At 42.3% G+C, this 23,616-nt stretch overlaps 1 protein-coding gene across 2 annotated transcripts in view; it reads left to right on the top strand.

Annotated features, from left to right (window-relative positions):
* The window catches only part of LOC120241880 (neuroendocrine protein 7B2), a 61,047-nt gene that overhangs the window by 20,305 nt on the left and 17,126 nt on the right, over positions 1–23,616 (top strand). For both annotated transcript variants that reach the window (XM_039247262.1, XM_039247261.1), the window contains exon 3: positions 20,591–20,740. In XM_039247262.1, the coding sequence (XP_039103193.1) occupies positions 20,591–20,740 (150 nt within the window). The remainder of the gene's footprint in view (positions 1–20,590; positions 20,741–23,616) is intronic.

Below are 23,616 nucleotides of genomic sequence, written 5' to 3'. Positions count from 1 at the left end.
ACTAACATTTTCCTCGCAAGCAGCAGGAATGGATGGGCCTGATGGGAAGAAAATTCTCTGCTGTAAACTATCAAAGACGCCTGTTTTCTGAATTGGACCAGCGGGTCTCCTCTCCTGTCTCTTAGTTTATTTCTTCTTTGGCCTCTTTTTTTTTTCTAGTCCTTCAGTGGATGATGGGAGGGACCGTTGTTGAGTTTGTGCAGAATCTGAATAGTCCTTGCTCATTGGAGTGTGCAAAAATATGGCAATAACGCAGGTGTCATTGTCTGAAAATGTTTCCGAAGGGAAGGGGAAGAGCTGTTATTCTGACAGCAAGTGATGCATTATACTCATTGCACAAGGATTTTTTTTTTTTTTGCATGTGTGGTCAGTGAAGAGAATTTTTGGCAGTTGGCTCTCACTTAACTAGATCTGTATACAGCACACTGGAGCCTGGTAAGTGCCTCTGGCTTTTTTTACAGGCAGAGTTTTGGTGCCTAGGGGTCTGGTCTGTAGACTAGCAAGATGTGCCTGCAGGCAGGGAGCGGTCAGCTTGCTCCCAACACACCAGGTCCATGGCCATGATGCTTCATTCTGTTCACTGGTGCTCCAGTGGAGATGACCTCTCTCCCCCTCCATGACAGCCTTGAGGAGTGCGTGTGAATTGGAGCCTTGCTCCAGTTCAGGCAAAAGAGCGAGAGGCAATGGCGGGATGTCCGACGGCTCCACTAGGCAGTGCCAACACTGCTCTGATGTAGAAGTAGGAGGAAGGGTGTCTCGGGTCTACAGTTCTGCTCTCCTTAGACTTATTTTTCATGTCTATGAGCAGACTTAAAAATAGAGCTGGATCGGGGTGCCTGGGTGGCTTAGTCGGTTAAGCGTCCGACTTTCGCCTAGGTCATGATCTCGCGGTTCGTGGGTTCGAGCCCCGCGTCGGGCTCTGTGCTGACTGCCAGCTCAGAGCCTGGAGCCTGTTTCAGAGTCTGTCACTCCCTCTCTCTCTGACGCTCCCCTGCTCACGCTGTCTCTCTTTCCTAGAAATAAATAAAACATTAAAAAAAAAAATAGAGCTGGATCATTCAGTGCAAGGGAAAAGCACAAGAAACTCAAGTGGATGGATGAGCCCCAATCATTCACGTGTAGCTTCTGTTGATAATGAGAGATGCACACAGGACACCTATGCATGTGCCCTTTGGTGGTCCGTAGGCTCAGCCTTTCAATCATAGGACAGACCCAGTTGGGCAGTGTTGGAACCAGAGATCTGCGTTTCACCTATGTTAGCCTGCAGTCACTTAGAACGTTTGCCTCCATGGGTTTTTGGTAATCACTATTGTAGACCCAAGAATTCATTTTTTTTCCATCCTATCAACTTGAATATTGAAACTCTTGAATCCAGGGAGAGCACACTATGTTTGAAATGGGTTATTGGGAGGGGCGCCTGGGTGGCTCAGTCAGTTAAGCTACCGACTTCGGCTCAGGTCATGATCCTGTGGTCTTTGAGTTTGAGCCCCACATTGGGCTCTATGGTGACAGCTCAGAGCCTGGAGCCTGCTTCGGATTCCATGTGCCTGTCTCTCTGTGTCCCTCCCCTGCTTATGCTCTGTCTCTCAAAAATAAATAAACATTAAAAAATTGTTTAAAAATAAAGAGGAATGGGTAATTGGGAGATACTAAAAGGTTGGAAGAACTCTTTTTATATAATGCCTAACAAAAGGAAGCAAAACATTGAATGAGAGTGTTAGTTCTTTAAATGTGGTTCTAAGGAGAAGAGAACTAATATTTATTTTTTATCTACTATTTGCCTGACATTTTATATAGTGTTATTTAAAAATCCTCAAAAATCCTACGCGATGATACTTTTTTGTAAAGGCAAGTTATAAGGTGAGGTATAAAGCATGTGAGCAGGATTGACCAGCTAAGGGGGACAGGATCTGGATTCATATCCCATGAGTTGGTCAAGACCAACTCTAGAGCAAGGTTTTCACTGTCAACACTCTTTCTTTAAAATTTTTAATGTTAATTTATTTTTGAGAGAGAGAGAAAGAGACAGACTGTGGGTGGAGTAGGGGCAGAGAGGGAGACAGAATCTAAAGCAGGCTCCAAACTCTTAAGCTGTCAGCACAGAGCCCAATGCAGGGCTTGAACTCAAACACTGCGAGATCATGACCTGAACCAAAGTCAGATGCTTAACAGGCTGAGCCACCAGGCGCCCCTCACTCTCAACACTCTTGACATTGGGTTAGACAGTTCTCTGTTATGGGTGTTGCATCACTGGCCTCTGCCCACTGGGATGCCAGTAGAGTCCCCCAGCTTGTGACAGCCAGAAATGTCTCCAAATACTGTCCACAGCCAGTCAACAGTGGAGAACCATTGCTCTAGTGGCTATTTTTCCTGCCACTGCACTTTCAGAAAGAAATTTGGGGGATACCCTTAAAGACTTTAGATGATATGGTTCACTTATGTTTATAGTAATTTTTCTTATAACCATAATACAGTCCATTGTGGATGACTTGGAACATAAATTGTTTATAATCTCACCATTTTCAACATTTGGTATATTTCCTTCCAGTATCTTTTTCCGTGCATGTGTATGTAGTTTTGGAAACTCACACTTTTTTTTATCTGAATTTTTAGTCTTAAATTTTTATCTGAATGTTTAGACTTAATATTATATCAAGAACCTTTTGTATATCATTAAACAATTGCTGAAAAGAAAAATTGGGTCGAGGTCCTATTTTTAGGCTCCATTTCCTCCACACTGTCCCATTGCTTTCTGAAAATGTTGGGTTAACCCAGCTGCTTTTTCTTCATCTGTTTGCAGGAATCTTGTCTCGCTTGTTAACTAAGATTACCTTTCTTAACCTCTCCTTTGACAGTAAAAATTACCCCTCATTGTTGTCATTTACATTCGATTACCAACAAAATTGACCATCTTTCCCTCGATTATATATTTGCTTTTTTTATTCTCTGAAATATTTGTTAATGAGTTGCATTGCTGGTTCAGTAAATCGAAACATGTCTCATAACTTGAAGATTTGCTACTTTCTTCACAGTTCACTTAGAGCTGAAATTCCTTATTGCTTTTTTAAGTAGCAATAGAGGGAGACACAGAGCAAGAGCTGGGAGAAGGGATGGAAGGGAATGCTTGTGTATAAATTGTAGGTTACCTAACAAGAATTCATGTACCCTGAACTGGGAAGAAGAAAAAAGGGAGACTGGCTTGTGCATGAGGTCCCCAGACTCTGGAGAAGTGGTACAGAAATACTTGGCTGGGCATTTCTTGTGATGGCCACCAGGTGGTGCCATTGGCCCGGGACGATTTGGTTTCTCTGGTGTGGGAGGGCCAGGGAAGGGAATTGCTACATGGTCACTAGATGAGCGAGGTGATAAGGAGACCAAGTGTCAGTCAGACACATGGGACATTTGTTGATTAGGGTTTGTAACTAATCACAAGTTGGCATGCCGCGCCTGCACGTGCGGGTGATTTTTATCACCTCCAAAAGGTAACCCATTCCCTGCAGCCGTCATTCTCCCAATCCTCACACCTGCTCCCCACCCTGTCCCCACCCTCCCTTATCCCAGAGCCTGGTAGCCACTAATCCAACTTCTGTCTCAATGAATTTGTCTACTTTGGACATTTCATATAAATGTACTGATGTATCTGAAATATGGTATATACAATAGGTGGTCTTCTGTGACAGGGTTGTTTTCTGACTGTTATTACTGCCCTGGTTTACCTTGTGGCAAGAGATGTCAGGGTAGTTAGTTGATTATTTCAAGGGCTGTAGCATTAACGGGGCCAGTTAGGACAGAGGAAACTACCTACAACAGTGATTTTCTGACCTAATAGTAAGAATCACTTGGGAAGATTTTAGACATAACATTTCCTGGCCCCCAAGATCTCCAGGAATTTAAATTTGGTAGTTCTGGGTGGTTGGACTGTGAAGATTTTTTTGGTTTTGTTTTGTTGTTTTGTTTTGGTGTTCCAGGTGGTTCTACTGATAGTCTGGCTGTCAGCAATGGGCAGTCGAGTCATGGAGAAAAGGAAACCTGCTTTTGAGCAGAGATGTGAGAATAAAATGGCCTTTCCCTGCAGACTGGCTCTACCAGCTGCAGCTTTAAATCCAGTGCGTCTCCTGGGAAAGCAGCCATACCCTCATCATCTGCCACGTTGCAACGCTGGTTCATGTCAGTGTCATCCTTGACTCAGCATGACAGCAGTGCATATTTGAAGGCCAGCAAAGCCGATGACATCAGCCTTATTCACTGTTCAGCTGGCAAATGTGTGCAATATGGTATAGCAGAGGGTACACTGAATTAGAAGTCTGAGGCTCGCCAGAACATTGTAGTGAATGCCCCCGAGGGCCATTGTGAGAGTAGGGTGAGATGTGGCACATGGCATGAAGTAGGGCATTGAATCACAGGTCAGCATGGGACGTTAGAGAACATCTTGTCCACCTGCTCATTTCTTAGTAGGGAAGACTGAGCCTTGAGGGAAAGTTCCTCGCCATACACCAGCTGTTAGTACAGTTGGGACTAAGGCTAGGGTCGGATCCTTTGCTCTTCCTCTTTCCCCACTATGCCTTACTTTGCCACATCTCTCCCTTTTGGAATCAGAGGGATCATATCCAACCGGTTTGCATTTTCAGAAGTGAGGAAACCCAGACCTAATTTGTCCAATGTTACAGAGCTAATTGATTTATATTTGCTTTGGATGAGTAGGAGTTACAATGATGACAGATGAAAAATCCAAGATGGCGGTCATGGATGGCTTTTAAGAACAGCCCGGAGCAGATCCAAGTTTTATGAGGCCTGAAGCTTATGCAATTTAGAAATCCTCTTTAAGAAACATAATACAAAATTACAAATGCAAAATTAGGTCCAAGGCTTTGGAAGTCGCCTGTACAAATGAAGGGCTTCATTCTGAATCTTACACTTCGTGTTTCACTATAAATCCCCCTCTTAGGAACAGTCATAGCAAATTCCCTGGTCATATGTGTTCTACCAGATCCTTTTGTTTATGTAAATAATGTGCATCCTGCTGAGAACCAGTTCATTTACCTCCAGTCGCATGGAATGGAGCTGTTCTGTCAGCAAATATGTATTGAGGATCTGTTCCACATAAAGAATGCTAAAGGGGACAGGAGGAGGTGAGGAAACTGAAGTCCAGCTGAAGAGATGAGGCTTGAATACATGGCAACTGCTGATATGGCTTCCTTCCCCACTGTGGAACCGTGGTCTGGGCTAGGGGTGCCTAAGGGAGCCCAGTCTGTTTCTGTCCCCAGCTTTGGTCTCAGAGAGTCTTCTTCCTCAGACATTCTCCTCTCTCAGATGGGGAATGGACCTCAACATGACTAAAAACCCTTTGGGGTTTCTGGATAGAAAACCTGTCCAGGTCTAAATGACTTTTCTATGGCTGAGCACCCCCTCTCCCCCCAAGTCCCTTAAATATCATATCACCACCTTGAAATGAATTAAAAGTACATTTATTCATCAGGGCCACTTTTCCCCAAAATGTACATAATGCCTTTGAAATAACTAGAATAACATGAGTATCCTGCATAATCTCTGTGCATATTCTTAAGAAATTTATTTCCATTTTTTAAGTCATCTTCACACAATTCTGTTTATTTAACTGATCACATTTGCATTACTCCTATACTTAAAAAAAAATCCTGGTTTCTGTCACTTTGTGAAAGATACAACACAGAGGTAGGAATAAAGCTAAGGTCGGGGCACCTAAGTGGCTCAGTAGGTTGAGTGTCGGACTCTTGATTTCAGCTCAGGGTCATGGGATTGAGCCCCATGATCCCAGGATTATGGGATTGAGCCCCATGTCTGGCTCCATGATGAGTGTGGGGGCTGCTTGAGATTCTCTCTCTCCTTCTGTCCCTCTCTCCTACCCATGCTGTCTCTCCAATGAATGAATGAATGAATGAATGAATGAATGAATCAATCAATCAATCAATCTAGAGTCAGGAGGAAAATGAATGACTTTATGAAAGGTGTTTATATTATGTTTCCTTTATTTCATTTTTTACTGTTAATATTTAGTTTTTATTGAATTCATGTGGAGGAATGAAGAGCCAGAGCTGTGAAGTCATAAGTCCCTCTAGGTAAAACCAAGTATTCCTTGTATCTTACTAATATTTCCCTCTCCATTGGTGAGAGAAATGGATGAAGCCCTCAGTATCACCCAGTTTTACTGTCATTCAGAAGCAAACCTTCTGGAAGGTTAAAGCATGAGCTCGGGGTCGGGGGGAGGGTTTACAACATCTTCTTGAAGGGCGCAGACACAGATGATTCCCAGGCGAGTTGAGGAATGGCCAGTTATCCCTGATGTCACAACCAATGCCATCCCTCTTGTGTCCCTCCCTGGTTTGAATCATGGATTTCAAACATCCTAAAAAGCTCTTCCCTGGTAATTCCAAAACTCTTAACAAATCATTGCTAAGAAAAAATAAACAAATATGCAGAAGAGCAGAAAGACAATTAGGATATGGTTTTAATTAAAATTTTTAAGTTTTCCTTCTCAAAATCTTGTATAAGCCACTAAATATGAAAAAGAAAACTTTTGGGTAGAAAAGCAGTCAAGACCATTACCATCAGAGATTTTGAATTATATAATAAACAAATAAATTGGTTTTTTTCTTCTTATTACAATCAAGGGAGTCGAGTCATGGCTATAATTTTATTTTTTTTAATGTTTTTTATTTCTTTCTGAGAGAAAGAGAGAGAGACAGTGTGAGCAGGGGAGGGTTAGAAAGAGAGGGAGACACACAATCTGAAGCAGGCTCCAGGCTCTGAGCTGCAGAGCCCGATGAGTCAGCACAGAGCCCGATGTGGGGCTCAAACCCATGAACTGTGAGATCATGACCTGAGCCGAAGTCGGATGCTTAACTGACTGAGCCACCCAGATGCCCCATGGCTATAATTTTAAAATAGTGAATGACTGTCTGTGGAATTAGACATACCCAGGGGCATATCGCATAAGAGGCACTGGAGGCAGACATAGCCTCCAGTGACTTGTGAATCTGTGAACCTGCTTGTTATTGCAGAACTTCTAGTAAAGGGACTTCCAAAGAAACACATCTAGTGGGTATTCTCAAACTGCCTGAAGTAGGTTGGAACCATCTGGATGCTTGCTCAAGTAGTCACCTCGTGACTATCCACTTTGCCAATTATCTAGGCCTGTTTACCTCTGTTCCCGCTCTACTGGCCCTTTGGCTATCTCTCTGTTTATTGACATCGGAACCAAGGGGATCGAAGTGAACATTTATTAAATGCTATGTTTGTATCAGTTAATCTTCTTAGGGAAGTATTATTGTCCTGTTTTACAGAGAAGGAAAATGAATATTCAAATAGGTAAGATCTTTTGCCTGGGCTCATGTATGTTTCTAAGTATAGAGCTCGTGCATTGTCAAATGACAACCACTTCATATTTGCCAGATCCATGCAAAAAGCCTTACAAGGACTATTTTATGTATTTATTTATTAAAATTTTTTTTTAATGTTTTCATTTATTTTTGAGACACAGACAGAGTGTGAGCAGGGGAGGGGCAGAGAGAGATGGATACACAAGATCCGAAGCAGGCTCCAGCACAGAGCCTGACCCAGGGCTCAAACCCACTAACTGTGAGATCATGACCTGAGCCAAAGTCAGGTGCTTAACCAACTGAGCCACTCAGGTGTCCCAGGACTATTTTATTTTATTTTATCCTCCTACCAGCCCCTTAAGATTGACATTACTTATATCCTCATTTTATACATGAGGTCATAAAGCTGGTGTGAGGGAGCTGAGAATCAAACTCAAGCAGGTGGATCATAGAGTCTGTATTTTTGCCCTCCAAGCCTCCTCTATGAACCTGAGCTATCCAATATGGACACCAGCCACATGGGTGGTGCTACTAATCACTCAAAATGTGACTGGTTCGATGATCATGCACCCTAAGTATAAACTACACACCAGATCTTGAAGATAGTTAAAAAAAAAAAAACCCTCATCCATCATTTTTTATATTGATTGCATGCTGAAATGATAATATTTTGGATATCTTGGGATAAAGTAAATTACTAAATTTAACTTACTACTTTTTACTTTTTGAAACAAAGCTACTAGACAATTTAAGCCCACCTGTGTGGTTCCAATTATATTTTTACAGGATGGTCTTAACAGTGTACTATTCCAAGTAACAAGGGACTGTGAAATTCACTCAGGCCAACATTGTTTTTCAGCAGATGTTCTAGTTAAAATTTTAGTTGAGGGCACAGGTGGAGAGCCTGAAGCCATTTAAAAATTTTTTAAATTATTTTTTAAAGCTATTTTTAAAACTGTCTTACAAAGTATGTGTTAAACATAAGTCTGGACTTATTTGTGAATTTGAATTATGCTTTCTTCATCCCTATTACCATTTGTGGGTAAAAAAGATTGTCATTTAAAACACTATTTATTTTGCGAGAGAGCATGTGCACCATGTGTGCAAGCAGGGGAAAGGCAGAACAAGGGAGAGAGAGAGAACCCCAAGCCGGCTCTGCACCATCAGCATGGAGCCCAGTGCAGAGCTCTATCCCATGAACCATGAGATCATGACCTGAGCTGAAATTAAGAGTCAGATGCTCAACGGACGAAGCCACCCAGGTGCCCCACCATTTTTAAGGTTCAAAAGAAGCCTGTGAGTTATAATTTCAGTGTCTACTACACGGGGTACCTCACCTGCCTGAGAATATGTTGCCAGATTCCTCTCTTCTAGACCCCATAAGTATGAGCTATCTGCCGCTTTCCACACAGCTTTGTGGCCAGCCACCTGTGTGTCTCCTTCAACATGCCATTGGGCCTCACCCTAGGCATGGTGCCTGGCACTTAGTTGACACCCTAATAAGGAGCTAAGCGGGTTTTGTTGTTTTCATGTTGTTTTATTCTTTTGTTTTGTTTTCTTAAGTTAGTTAACATACAGTGTAGTCTTGGCTTTAGGAGTAGAACCCAGTGATTCATCTCTTACATATGACACCCAGTGCTCCTCCCAAAGATGTTGTTTTATTCTTATTAATACCAGGCAAAGATTACGGGGATGCAAAAAGAAGTTGGGAATATTTGTGTGAGATGGGAAAACTACAGGCCAGGACAATTGTATCAGAGGTTTGTAGAAGATTCCATCTGAGCGAACTCCCCACCCCTACTCTCCAACACACACACCACCTGCTCTCCCTTTCCAGGGCTGGAATTAAAAGAAGAAGAGGGGCACCTGGGTGGCTCAGTCAGTTGAGCGTCTAACTCTTCGTTTTGGTTCAGATCATCATCTCACGGCTCATGAGATCAAACCCACATTAGGCTCTGCGCTGACAGTGCTGAGCCTGCTTGAGATTCTCTCTCTCTCTCTCTCTCTCTCTCTCTCTGCCCTTCCCACTCTCTCTCAGAATAAAAAAAAAAAAAAAAGCTTTGAGTCTGGGGCAGAAGATTACTTCCACTGTCACATGTCTTGGTGTTGACATCATCGCTTGGCACTCCCTTTCCTTGCTTCCCTGTGTCCCAGGCTTCTGTAGACCTCCTTATCCTTCCCCTTTGTGGTGGATGCTATCTGCTTGCACACCCATCACTAATTATAAACCTCCTAGCCATTTACTTGGCTCTGGTCTGGCCCCTGATGTCCTGTTTGTGTTGATTTCTGCCTGCCTTCCAGGATGGGTACTGCCCCTGCCCTTTCTTCTCACCCGAGAACCTGTACTGTTGTGTTGTCTCGTCGTCTCTTCAGGTGGCACACCAGGGAGCCAGGGACTCCTGGGAGAGAAGTCACTACTAAGTTACAGGGAATACCATAGAATTTCTCTGAGGTGCAAACATGTCGCACAGGAGCCAAGTAGCACATGTTAATTAGTACTCATTGTCGTTAGTGAGAAACCTTACCTAGAGGAGTGACATGTGGACTTGTTAGGTCTTTGAGAACAGAGATGTGGGGCGTGACTCTGGACGCAGGGCGTCATCCGTTAAGCAGAGCTTCAGAAAGGAAGACCAAGTGGGGAGCTTAAATAATTGGAGCCAGCAGGACTCTAGATACGACCAAGTGCTAAAGGACCTGAGTTTATACCTTGACTTCCTTTTACAGTTTTCTCCACGTCCTCACCCAATCTCAGCCCGTACCACAATTTTGCTTAAATGTCACATTATTTTTTCAACAGTAATTGATACCTCAATTTAAGCTCCACTCTTAACTCCCAGTTAAGTCCTATAATTTCAGCAAGAATTGTAGAATAAAGGTTTTAAAGGACCCCAAATGGGCCTGAACCTCAGTGCAAAAACAGACTTGGCCTCCATACAAATTGCCGAAGAGAGACTTCACTTCGGGCAGCAAATAAAGTTATATGAAGGGATTAAAAGTGCTACTGCAAATTACCTATTAAAGTGGCTTTTTCAAAAACCTACAAAATTCACAGCTATCCTCAAAGTGCCTCATTTTCAAGTTAATGTATTTATTCTAATTTGGGGTTTTGTGCCAATGCGTCGGGGGGAGGGATGGGGCTTGTGGTGGCTGCAGAATTAGTTAAATTCGCAGAATAAAATTTGAACTTTTGCAAATGAGCAAACAGCCAAAACAAACACCCCTTTGGAAAAAAATACACATTTTCTTCTTTTGAAAAGCGAGCAGTGCCTAAGCAAAATACCTTAAAAGTGAACTAAAAAGCTTTTCTAGAATAAACAATTCTGCTTGTGATCCTAAATTGGGAGCATATGTAGATGTGAAAACCACAGATGCAGTATGCTTCGACTCCGAGTTGCTGCCTTTGCTGTTTGCGTGCCTCCGAGTAGATGATGATAATGTGGCCTTTGGTCCCAGAGGAGCCTGAGTTTTTTTAGATCCTAGTATGAGGGCGGAAGCAGAAGAAGAGAGGAAAGGAATGAAAACAAATGCTTTACAAGACAGAATATCTGAACAATGAATTTTGTTTTGCTTCTCTGCCAGCAGATTCGAATCTCTCCTGCACCTTTAAGAGGGTGCAGTCAAGTGTGATGATGATGATGATGATGATGATGATGATGATGTTGGTGGTGGTGATGTGGGCTAGTCCGGGAGGTCCCTGTGAGGGACTAGGCTGGCACTCAGAGCATTAGGATGGCTCTAGCAAATGCCTGGACCAGCCCCCGCCCTGGGGCAAATCAGTGAATAAGCCAGTTCAGCAGAGATAGAATCATTCCTTTGTTTTTCTCAATTACCAAATTCTGTGTGCTTTGGGGTCACTTGTCATGGGTTTAGAGAATGTGGATTTTGCAACATAAGTCTTCACCATTATAAACAGCTTCAACTAAATTCTGTTACCAACAAGGAGGAGAGTTGAGACCATCACACCCATCTCCAACTGTAAATGATTCTGTGTTCATCGTTCTCATTCTCGGACACGTATTACTCTGTCCCCTTCGTGCTCACAGTCTCCTTCACAAACCGGCACTGACATCAGATACGTGTTTATGTGGATGTGTTTTATCCCCTGTAACTGCATGACAAATCCTTAAGAGAAGGGATTATGCCACCTGGGAAAGAATGGAGGATGCCTGCTCTGAAAAAAAAAAAAATAGAATGAGTCCAGGTAGTAACTTAGTTACCAAGTTTTAAGTAAAACTTATCCATGTAGTTTTAAGTGGATAAGGCGGCGATGCTGTTAATAAAAAGTTCAACTGTTTTGAGCCTCTATTGCTCACTGGCTCAGATACAGGACTGTGATCATCAGAATGAACAATACATAGGATTGTTAATTTGGGCTGTGTTAATTGTGCTGTTAGAAACTATTGATTGGAGCCGGGCGCGGTGGCGCGCGCCTGTAGTCCCAGCTCCTCGGGAGGCTGAGGCGGGAGGATCGCTTGAGCCCAGGGGTTCTGGGCTGTCTTGCACTAAGATCGGGTGTCTGCACTAAGTTCGGCATCAATATGGTGACCTCCTGGGAGCAGGGGGCCACCAGGTTGCCTAAGGAGGGGTGAACTGGCCCAGGTCAGAAACGGAGCAGGTCAAAACTCCAATGCTGATCAGAAAGTATTGATTGGATAATAAAAGGCAGCAAATGTTTATTGAGTGCTTACTACATACATACCGGGCAGTGAGCTAAGCATTTTACATATCTCTTATCTGATCCCCACAAGCATACTATCCCCAAGTTCAAAAGAAGGGAATTGAGATCCAGAGAGAGTGGGATAGTCTCAAATGTGGGACAGAATGTGGACTTGAACCCAGAGTCCTACCAACAGGAAGCTCTAAAAGGTTCTTTGTATGAAAGGTGCTCTCCTTTCTGAGGGTCCTACTAAATGAAAATTAGCCGCTTTTCAAAATTATGCTTGATTTTGGGGACTCATTTCTTACTGGGAGTCAAGGCAAAAATGCTTTAATATAACAGAGTTCATTTTGAGGAAGGACACATACAGAAATTACTCTTTATCTTTTCTTCTTTTTAGCTCATTTAAATGATTTGGCCGGAAGGAAGCAGAACCGTGAATGTTAGCTAACATTTTAAATCCCACCCTGAAGTTGACCATTTTTTTTTTCAGGTATTCCCCCCCTCCATTAATACGAGCTAAGTATTAACTCTTCTCCGTGCTTCTGTGTTCTTGGCTGCCACGCAGGCAATCACGGGTAGCAGAGCTTCCTGAATGCTGTACTAAGGAGAAAGCCACGGCGCCGATGGAGGGGAGGTGACAGGTCTCCCATCTTTGAGAAGTGATAGCACTTTCTGTAAAAGTTACGTGTTTGCCTCAAATGTGGGGGCAAAACCAAACTTGCAGGCCCTTCCTCACTGTGGCCCCTCAGGGTTTCCTATGACAAGGGCTCCTCTTCGTCCCTTCACAGCCACCCTGGCGCTGCACGCTGTCCCCGTCCTGCGTCCTCTGCAGTCTCTGAAGCCAGGTTCCACGCCTCATCGGCCCATTTTCCTCTGCCTTCCTCTAGCCCACTCTCCATCAGGAGTGTGAGGGGGGAGACTGAAGGCGAGCAGCATTCACTAGAGTCACCTGTGTGATGCTTCTGTGTCCCAGACCACTGACAGAAGAAAACTCGCGGTGGCTTTGTAAACGGTGTATGGGGACGTGAAGGAGAAACGAAGGCCCGGACCGCAGGGTATTTTTAGCGCCGGCTGTTTGTGGTGACCTAAGTGAAAACTGCTGGCTCCTGTTCCCTCAGCTGAATGGCTGGTATTCAGGAGACTGGGCCCGCTCCCTGCCAGAGTCTCCTCACGGAGCTGCCTTTTTATGAGGTGGCTGACGGGCTCCTTGGCACCAGGCTGCCCAGCCACAATTCTCCTTTATTGCCCAGCACGGACGCCCGGTGGTGTGGGTCCACGGGCAGCCCCTGCGTGGTGCTGCGGGTGGGTGGAGGTGCTGGGGACACCCTGGCTGCGAGCTGGTCACGGTGTTACTGAATTGGGAGGCAGAGCCCGCAGGGCAAGGGCTGCATCTTGAGGCTCTAAACCTCTAGCCTGAGGCTGGCACGGACACCTCCGAACCACAGTAGCGAGGACTATGGCTGGCTGCCCATCCCAGAGTCGTTCTGCTGGTGCCCGGCTGTGTTGGGAAGTTGACCCCCCTGGTCACTTGCCCTTTGGAGCCCCCAGAGGGACCTAGAAAACATGAGAGAGGCCCCTGGTATTCTGACAGGTCATTCTACGACTACTGCTTTGGAACTAGAGCTTATCTTGGGAAGATGAAAACCCACTGTAAAGGGTACAGGATGGCTGCATAGGGCCTTTTAGGGGCTCCCCTGGTGCCACTGTGGAGTGGGAAGAGTGCTGGGGTCCCAGGCTCCGAATAGCACCAACTTGCTGAGTGGCTTCAGGCAAGGAACAATCTCCTAGGACTCACTTTCTCAGTTATGAGATGCAATTCTTGTCTTATCTCACTTAAAACATTTTTACTGGGGATATAAAGTACTTTGAAACTATTGAAACTCTAATGGTACAAGAAAGCAGTAGTGGTGCAGGACCCCACTTACCTTCTTCATTTCTGACCAACTTTGACTTACCGAAACTGTGCCCACCAGTTCCAGCTAGGAGGGACCCTTGGATTATGGTGTAAGGGTGTCAGGCTCTGTGACGGACATCACTTTTGAGAACTTACCTTCAAGACGGAAGTATTAACTTCTGATTCTCACAGAATTCATTTGAATGAGAAAGGGTGCAGTGGCATCCTTTCCTTGTGAAATGTGAGCAAATGCCTCTATAATTAGAATAAAACTTTCAGTAAAAGGATGTCAACAGTAGCCACAGCTCCTTTATCTGAAATCTCAAGTGAATTTAAGATAGCCTTTCAGCAGCCACTCTAGATGTCACAGATGCTATGAATGTCTCTCTCAGAGATAATTTAACCTTATTTTATATAGAATTCAAATAAGTCTGGCTCTCTCATTTTCTAGCCCTTTGGCACTGAGAGTGTCATGTGTGGACCGACAGCATCATCATTACCTAGGAGCTTGTTAGAAATGCAGAGTCTCAGGCCTACCCTGTTAATCAGAACCTGCTTTTTGACAAGATCCCCATGTGATTTATGTGCACAGTAAAGCAAATTAGAGAAGGGAATTTTCAGGACCTCTTTATGTATGTATGCACTTTGCTATGAAAAGGATCTAGGACTGGGATTAACAGCTTACAAGGAGGAAGGGGATGAAGAGCTGTAAAAGCCATAGCAGCTGGGACTGTGTAGTATGGTGATATCACTGTGTTCACTTCCTTACTCTGAGAACACACGGCTGCATCTCAAGATAGTCATTGATATTGCTAATAATAGTCACAAATTACCAAGAGGAGGGGAAGTCCCATTCCAAGGCTGCTGTTTAAAGCCTTTACCGAAAAGTCATAGTGAACATTTTCCTTTAAAATGGTTAAATAAATGAATCTGGATGTTAAAAAGGGGATACTTGAGTGATGTGGATACTATATGGAAAACCATATTCTCCAGGAAAGAGTTATGTAAGTTGTCACTACAATTGGACACTTTATTTAACTCAGGTTTTTTTTTTTTTTCTTAATGCACATTGAGGAGAGTCAAATGACATCAAAGTAAGGTGTGATACCAGAGATTTACTCTATAACTAAACAACTCAACTGATGCAACAAAACACCCATAACTGTTTGGAATCAAGTAAAATTTGGGGAGTCAGTAGGTACTAAATTGTCATATACTGGATAGAACAAATGATCTTCAAAATCACTAAGACAAAAAAATGGATTTAAAACCAAAGGGAGTTTTAAATTAACCAGACAAAAAGCTAGTACCTTTCCTGGATAAATGGATGTTGGGGGTGTGCGGCCCAGCTGGTGGTCTTCGAGTCTTGCCGAGAGCGGCCATGTTGACATTGCACAGATCCGTAGGGTGGGAAAGCAGAGCTGAAGTTGACCAGATAGCCAACTGCATGAAACAAGAGAATTGCCAGTCTAAAAGGGACATACAGAGGAGGGAGAAACCAGGCACAAGGCAGGGGATGGGAATGCAGGAAGGAGCTGAAAGCTGATAGAGAAATCCCCAAAGATGTGGAAAAGTGCCTCAACAGATTTTTATGGAGAGTTTCCAGCACAGTCCAAGAAGGAGATTTAACAGCTTTGGCCTGGATCAGACCAATCAGGGTCTTCTTCTGCTTCTTCCCCACTCCCTGCTTCCATTGCCTCTGAACACTTCAACTGACTGACATTTTACTGCCTTAACAATGCAAAGAAAATTTACTGATGGCCTAGAGCTTGAGAATAAACAGCTGCATGGTACCAATTTTATTAAAGATGGCAAAGTTTACATAATCAAAACTGAGTCTAAAACCTATTTGGCAAGAATTAAATATTTTCTCTTTATTCTAGAGACATGTGTGGAGTGCTAGGGCTGTGATGGAAACAGATAAAGTATCATCACAGGATAGAATTAATTAATTGCCTGAAATAAAATAAAGCTGTAGCCAAAGATCCTGCTTTTATTGATGGCGTTATTTTCTCCAGTCAGGGGGCCTCTACACTTTGGATACCTCATGGGCTCTTGACTCATTTTCCCCTGGTGCACAGTTTGAAATCTCTCTTTTTTTCCTACTCATGCCATAGCCACCCTAACTCCAGTCCTTGTCGCTTCACCCCTGAGTTCAGCAATAGCCTTAGAGCAGGACTTCTAAACTTCCTTCTAGTCTACCTCTGTATTGTGTGGTCCTCAGAGGGACACTTGGATACGGTGGCTCTGGAATAGGGGGCATTGGAATTTTTAAAAAATTCCTCGATTCTGATATGACCTTTGGATGGGAACAAGGGCTTTAAATTGTTGCTAAATGAACATTCTACATAACATCCAATTATTTGTCTCTCCTGCCTAGAAAGTTTCATTGCTATTTATTACTATATTAATTCATACATGTCTGCTTGGCATTGGCTTTCTCCCTTCCCATTCAGCTCCTCCCTTCCCCAACAGTGCTCATCACTGATGATCAAACATTCCTTGCTTACACCTATTTCTGCTTTCTCATTGGTGGTCTTTTTTTTTGCCACTGTAGGAATGGATCCTGTCTTTCATGATTCAACTCAAGGGTCACCTCTTCCATGGATGTTTTCCTGGCAAGCTCCCTGTTTCCTGAATTTCACCTCTTTTGCAGTTTATACCATAATGGATTATGTCAGAGGATGTATCTTATCATACATCACTGTCTACTGTGGTAGCCTCAAAGAACCCAGAATGAAGAGACAATTAGAGACCAGGAACCATGTCTTTTACATTTATGTCTTCAACAGTACCTAATGCAACCAGTGGTGTGTTGCTTCCTGCAAAAAAGTCCTCCCGTGTCCTACATGTGGGTTAGATGTTTCTTTTGTCACATATATGACATCTTGCTATATCCTAGTTATATTCTGAGTGCATTACAACCCTGCATTTCAAGTGTGTCTTTCTTTGTGTATCTTTTGTAGTCTGTGAAAGCAGGACCCACATTTACCTGGTTCACCACTGACCTTCCAGCACTTAGTCCAGGTCTTCGTATGTGTTATGTGTTCAATGCATATTCTTAAAACTGACTAATTAAAGAGTGTAAAATATGTGTTTGGGGGGGCACCTGGGTGGCTCTGTCCATTAAGCGTCTAACTCTTGATTTCAGCTCAGGTCATGATCTCACAGCTCTTGAGTTAGAGCCCTGCATCTGGCTCTGTGCTGACAGCATGGAACCTGCTTAGGATTCTCTCTCTCTCTCTCTCTCTCTCTCTCTCTCTCTCTGCCGTCCCCCCCAAACATAAATAAACTTAAAAAATATGTATTTGGTTGAAACTACGACAGATGGAACAAATAGCATCCATCACATCATAATGTATTGACTGACTTGCTTTCAGGTACAATAAACTAACATAATCTAATGAACCAGAGAACTAGCATTTGGTTGCAAACTTAATGATATCATTTTCCAATTATTTCCTATCTGTGGTTTCTTGTCTATAAAATTTAAGCTCCTGGAGAGCAAAGGATAGCATTTGTTACCTTCATGTATCTCCCACGGTTCCTATCTCAGTGTTTCTTTATTTGATATCATTAAATGTAGTTTTAAAAGAGCCTGTGTTATAGTGTATCTGCTTGGTGCTGAACATCTGCCTCCTAACAAGTGCTGCATTCATTTTAATGGCACTGGTGCACAGAGGTAAACAGAGCCTTGGCAGGACTTCCATAAAGGAAACTGTGTTTGCTTCCCTCATTAATTACTAATGGAGCATTAAGAAGACGTGCATTCCCCCTTAAGCCAAGTTGGATAATTCCTGGCACTTAAGGCTAGGGTGCTTTCAAAAGTTGAGACATGTATTCACACAGCAGAGAGCGTGCCCTATGGCAAGCAAAGGGGTGGCTCCATTGCCAAGATTGTACAAAGCTTCACATATATCAATACCAAGTGTACTGCCCTGTCTGTTGAACCTTTTGCAAGTCTTGGGTTAAAGCGGGGTAATAAGTATAAATCCCTAGAATGTCTGTGAAGGCAGGCACCACAACAGGAATTGAAAAAGCCATCAAAAAAGAGACATAAAGTTACAAATAAAAGGATGATCAAAGATTTACCAAGCAAAACAACAGAATGAAAGCTGCAGTGATAACAGAAGAAAGCCGATTTGTCGATTAATTTTTTACTTAACAGCCAATTAATAACACAATTAAAATGAAGAATTTGTGTTCTCGAATGTGGCAACTAGCATAGCATCACAATGCTAAAGCAAAAAGAACAATAAGAGATTGAGAGACCTACTGGTAGTAATGGATTTGAACACACAACCATCAGATTGGGATAGGTTAAGCCATCAAATTATGATAGATTATGATAGATACAAAAATACGTGTTATTTTAAACATTTATATGGAAATTTTCCAAAAAAGAATACTTTTTTTAACACGGAAATTTTGCAGGCTATTCGTTCTCATCACAAAGTAATGAAATATAATATAAATGTAAATGAAACAGCCCAGCCATTTGATGATGTCTGTATTTGGGGGCTAGAGGAATTTGAAATTAAAGGAGGTACAATAATCCTGTTAAGGGTAAACTTTAATCACATGTAATAAATGAAGACAGAGTAATACAAAGTCACTTCAAAGACAGTGTCATTCCTAGGACACTAAGCTCTAACTATGATCATACTGACTGTATTAATATTTCCAAAGAAAAAAAATGTGTCGTTCTGTAGGGGAGCTGGTTCAGTCAAAAAAGCAAAGCAAAACAAAACAAAAAAAAAAAAAAAAACAAGTGTCAAAGCAATAACCTTCGCACAGCTCATCCAAGGGAAAGGGTGCCTCATCCCACTGGACTTAAATAACATAACCTATTGGCAAGACTATCCTTCTTGTGGAGGTGCAAGTATGGCCATTGTAACCTGATTTTAGTTCTCAATTCATGCACACCAACCAGGGAACCTTTGGGTTTTGATTTTGCTCTTCATGTATAGGATGTACAGGTGCATTAGGAGAGCTATGTCCCAATAAAATTATTGAATAAGAGTTCATTCCAAGAAATAGTCTGCTTTAGTGCTGGAAAAGTAAGCTTCCTGAACCTTATAGGATATGAAGGCTACAAGAAGATTAAAGAGTCTGGAAATTGGCATACATTATATGTAAGTAAAGCAAATTACACAAGGTAAGTTGCTTTTATTCACTGCTGTGCCATGGTGCTCAGAGCAGGTTTGCTATGAAGGAGGTACTTAAATATTTGTTGAAAGAATGAAATTAAGTGAAGAAGGACACAATTATTTAACAAATGCTGGTGGGATAATTCTTTATTTTATATGCACTGAAACACAAAAGGACTAAAGAGTTAATTTAAAAAATAGAAAAACTAAAATATCCAAATGTCTGTAGTACTTCTGAAAGGACGATTTTTTAAATATAAAAGGACAAGAAGAAATCACAAAGAATAACAGCAGCAAGTCTGATGACGTAAATATTAAAAGCTTATGTTTGCAAAATATTGCAATAATAACTGAAACTCAAAGTCAGACAGAATGGGAAAGTGCTTGCAAGGAATGTAACAGCCAAAGTCTTATTATCTTTATTATGTAGAGTGTTCACGAAAACTGATAAGAGAAACATTAATGTTCTGTGAGCAAACAGACAACTTGCATAAAGAAATTAGAGCTCGTAAATAAACACTTGGAAGTATATTTGACTGAGCTGGCAATCAAAGACATTCAAAATAAGACCGTAGTTTCCCTAAACACTTTTAAATTAGCAGGAAAAACAAACATTATTTTTATAAAACCTAATACTGGTAAAGACGTTATAAAAAAGATGTTTTCATATGTTGTTGACATTATTTTATAAATTGGTCAGTAGCTTAGCAATATAATATAAGGAGCCATAAAAAATATTTATAGCCTTTGACCCAGTAATTTGACTTCTGGGAATCTATCCTGAGAAAAATTAATCCAAAATATGGAAAAAATTAAATTCCTAAGAGTAAATTGAGAAACACTAAATTTCCCACAATAGGGGAATGATTAATATGTTGCAGTAGAGCCACTGCATAAAAACAACATAGCCATTTATAATTATCTGACTAGAGACCATGTAGTCACTTGGGATGGTGCTTGTGCTTTAATATTAAATGAAAAACGAATATACACTTGTATATAAAAAGATACGTAGAGGAGAAAGGATTGAAATAAGTATAACAAGTTTTAAATGGTGGTTCTACAGTGCCAGTAGGGCAGCGACTTTTTTCCTTCATTTTCTTTTATTTCATTTTTATTTTTTTTTAAATGTATTGTCTTTCAGCCTGTTCTCATGGAATAGGATGCAACTGCTGCTCTTCCTCTTCCCCTACCCTGACACCAAGTGTCACCCAAGTTCCAACTGGTTTAAGAAGCCCTCCCCAGCCTATCAGCCAAGTGAAACTCTTCCTTAACTATGCTCCCATGGCCCTGTATTAACATTTCTGTTCTGGCAAGTATCTAAGGTGCCTTGTGTGAAAATGATACATATGCAGTCGGTGTCTATTTCTACAATTACAGCTGTAAGCCTTGAAGGGCGGAAACTATTTGATTTCTTATTCTCTCCCTCTGCAGCAGGGATCACAGAACTTTGCCTGTATGGTATGCCTGAGTAAATACGAGTTGAAGTGAATTCAATGCATTGAAGTGAACTATTCTTATTCCCTGGCAGGTGGAGCTCATGAAGGTCTTCAGCACTTGGGTCCTTTTGGCAACATTCCAAACATTGTGGCAGAGTTGACTGGTGACAACATTCCTAAGGACTTCAGTGAAGATCAGGGCTACCCAGACCCTCCAAATCCCTGTCCCGTTGGAAAAACAGGTAACGGCTGTGCCCTCGGGTTCTCATGGATGGTAGATAGTCTTTGGGAGGAAATTAAAAATCCTAACATCAGCTACAAATATTCCAAGAAATAGTATTTCTATTCTAATGACTCCCTTTGTATTTGTAAGTAGATTGTAATGATCCCCTATGTCTTCATAAGTGGATTGAAAAGAGAAATTTATTCTGAAACCGTTGGTGCATTCTGATGGTCAGATATACCCACATGAGACTGTCTTGCCAAAGCTTTACATCCTCTCCTTCTTTAGGAATTAAACCGTTTTTTTTTTTTTCTGCACTTGCTACTATTTTAATAACAATGGCAAAAGATTTTCTTCTTTTTGTCTTTTCTATGATCTAGTTGCTGCCCATTTTTAATATCTTTGGAACTTACTAGTTTGTGGGTTGTCCATGCTCATCTGTTTTCCTTACTTCCTTTGACAATCAGCATTTCAACCATGTCACAAACGGCATCTATCCTGAAATATTTCTTTGGGTCAGGAGGTGGCAGGAGAGACAGGGGGTCCAGGAAGATTAAAAGTTGGTTAAGGAAGAAGGTTGAAACTTTCTTTGCCACTTGTGTATCCCTCCCACTTTCCTACTCCAAAATGCCAAAGAGAGTGAATGGTGAGTGGGTTACCCTTATGGTGGGCTTCGAGCAGCTTACCTGGATGGTTAAGAGTAGTGGCTCTAGACTCAGACTACCTGGAGGCACCTGGGTGGCCCAGCAAGTTAAGAATCCAAACTCTTGATTTCAGCTCAGGTCGTGATCTTGAGGTTCATGAAATTAAGCCCCATGTTGAGCTCTGTGTTTAAAGCATGGAGCCTAGGATTCTCTCCCTCTCTCTCTACACCCTTCCCCCTGTTTGTGTGCTCTCTCTCAAAATAAATACATAAACATTAAAAAAATAAACTGAAATCAAAACCAAGGTCAGGATGTGTGACCTTGAACAAGTTAATTGACCAACTTGCACCTCAGTTTCTTCATTTGCAAAATGGGGGTTGGTGTGAGAATTAAATGAAATTATCCACATTAAGCACTCAGCGCAGTTCCTCGTGCAAAATAAAAATGTGCTAAATGGCATCCTGATCATTATTAGTTTTGCCACTAATAAATACTGCATCGTTCTCGTTGAGCTTGTGTTAACTTCTAGCACCAGAGTAGTCTTTTCCTCCAAGCCTACAATAATAATAGTCGGTATTTATTATCTCTGCTTTGCATGTATGGAAACTGAAGCTTAGAGCATAGCTTGTCCAAGCTTATCTATGTTGAGGAGTTGAGCCAAGACTCAAACCCAGACCTAGCTGATTCAGGACCGTGTGCTCAACCACCATGACATATTGCCTTGTCTGAAAATTATGACAATGCTGGCCCTGCAATTTTCTTAAACACAATGCAGACTTTCTCTGAAAAAGCCTTTCTCTGAAAGATATTCCGCCTTTCATTTAGGGTAGGTGCCTATTTTCTGTGGGGCACAGAGCCTCTGCAACAACCAGTTGGATGCAACCTAGGCAGTGTAGAAATACTGGCCCACGACTGCAGGAAAACCTGAATCATTGCACAGAGCCAGTCCCTTTAGCCACGTTTTATGTGCTCGTAGGGTTTGGGATGGGTAGAAGGAAAAACCAGTTCAGAATTTGAAGAGCAACAGTCTGCGGGGATTTGGTTAAACTGATCAGACGTAATATGGTACAGTGGTTTTTTTTTTTTTTTTTTTGGTACTCTTGGGCCACATTTTTATTTTTACATATAGTTTATTGTCAAGTTGGTTTCCAAATAACACCCAGTGCTGATCCCCACAAGTGCCCTCCTCCATGCCCATCACCCCCCCTCCCCCCCACACCCATCAGTCCTCAGTTCTCAGCATTCAAGAGTCTCTCATGGTTTGCCTCTCTCCCTCTCCCCCACTATTTCCCCCCTTCTTTTCCCCCAAGGTCCTCCGTTAAGTTCCTCCTAATCCACCTACACATGCAAACATATGGTATTTGTCCTCTACCTGACTTATTTCGCTCAGCATAACACCCTCAAGGTCTATCCACGTTGCTACACATGGCCAGATTTCATTGTTTCTCATTGCCATGTAGTATTCCATCGAATAGCTAAACCACATCTTCTTGATCCACTTGTCCGTTGATGGACACGTAGGCTCTTTCCATGTTTTGGCTATTGTTGAGAGTGCTGCTATGAACATTGGGGTATATGTGCCCCTATGCATCAGCACTCCTCTATCCCTTGGGTAAATTCCTAGCAGTGCTATTGCTGGGTCATAGGGGAGTTCTATTGTTAGTTTCCTGAGGAACCTCCACACTGTTTTCCAGAGGGGCTGTGCCAGTTTACATTCCCACCAACAGTGTAGGAGGGTGCCCATTTCTCCACATCCTCGCCAGCATCTAGAGTTCTCTGATTGGCTCATTTTAGCCACTCTGACTGGTGTGAGGTGGTATCTCAGTGTGGTTTTGATGTGTATTTCCCTGATGAGGAGGGATGCTGAGCATCGTTTCATGTGTCTGTTGGCCATCTGGATGTCCTCTTTGGAGAAGTGTCTGTTCATGTCTTCTGCCCATTTCTTCACTGGGTTGTTTGTTTTTCGGGCGTGGAGTTTGGTGAGTTCCTTATAGATTCTGGATATTAACCCTTTATCTGATATGTCATTTGCAACTATCCTTTCCCATTCCGTTGGTTGCCTATTAATTTTCTGGGTTGTTTCCTTGGCTGTGCAGAAGCTTTTAATCTTGATGAGGTCCCAACAGTTTATTTTTGCTCTTGATTCCCTTGCTTTTGGGGATGTGTCAAGTAAGAAGTTGCTGCGGTGGAGGTCAAGGAGGTTGTTTCCTGCTTTCTCCTCTAGGGTGTTGATAGTTTCCTGTCTCACGTT

This window comes from Hyaena hyaena, unplaced genomic scaffold, assembly GCF_003009895.1.
Source record: "Hyaena hyaena isolate Hyena2069 unplaced genomic scaffold, ASM300989v1 scaffold_292, whole genome shotgun sequence".
Classification (NCBI taxonomy): Eukaryota; Metazoa; Chordata; class Mammalia; order Carnivora; family Hyaenidae; genus Hyaena; species Hyaena hyaena.
This window is presented reverse-complemented; position numbering and strand designations above follow the sequence as displayed.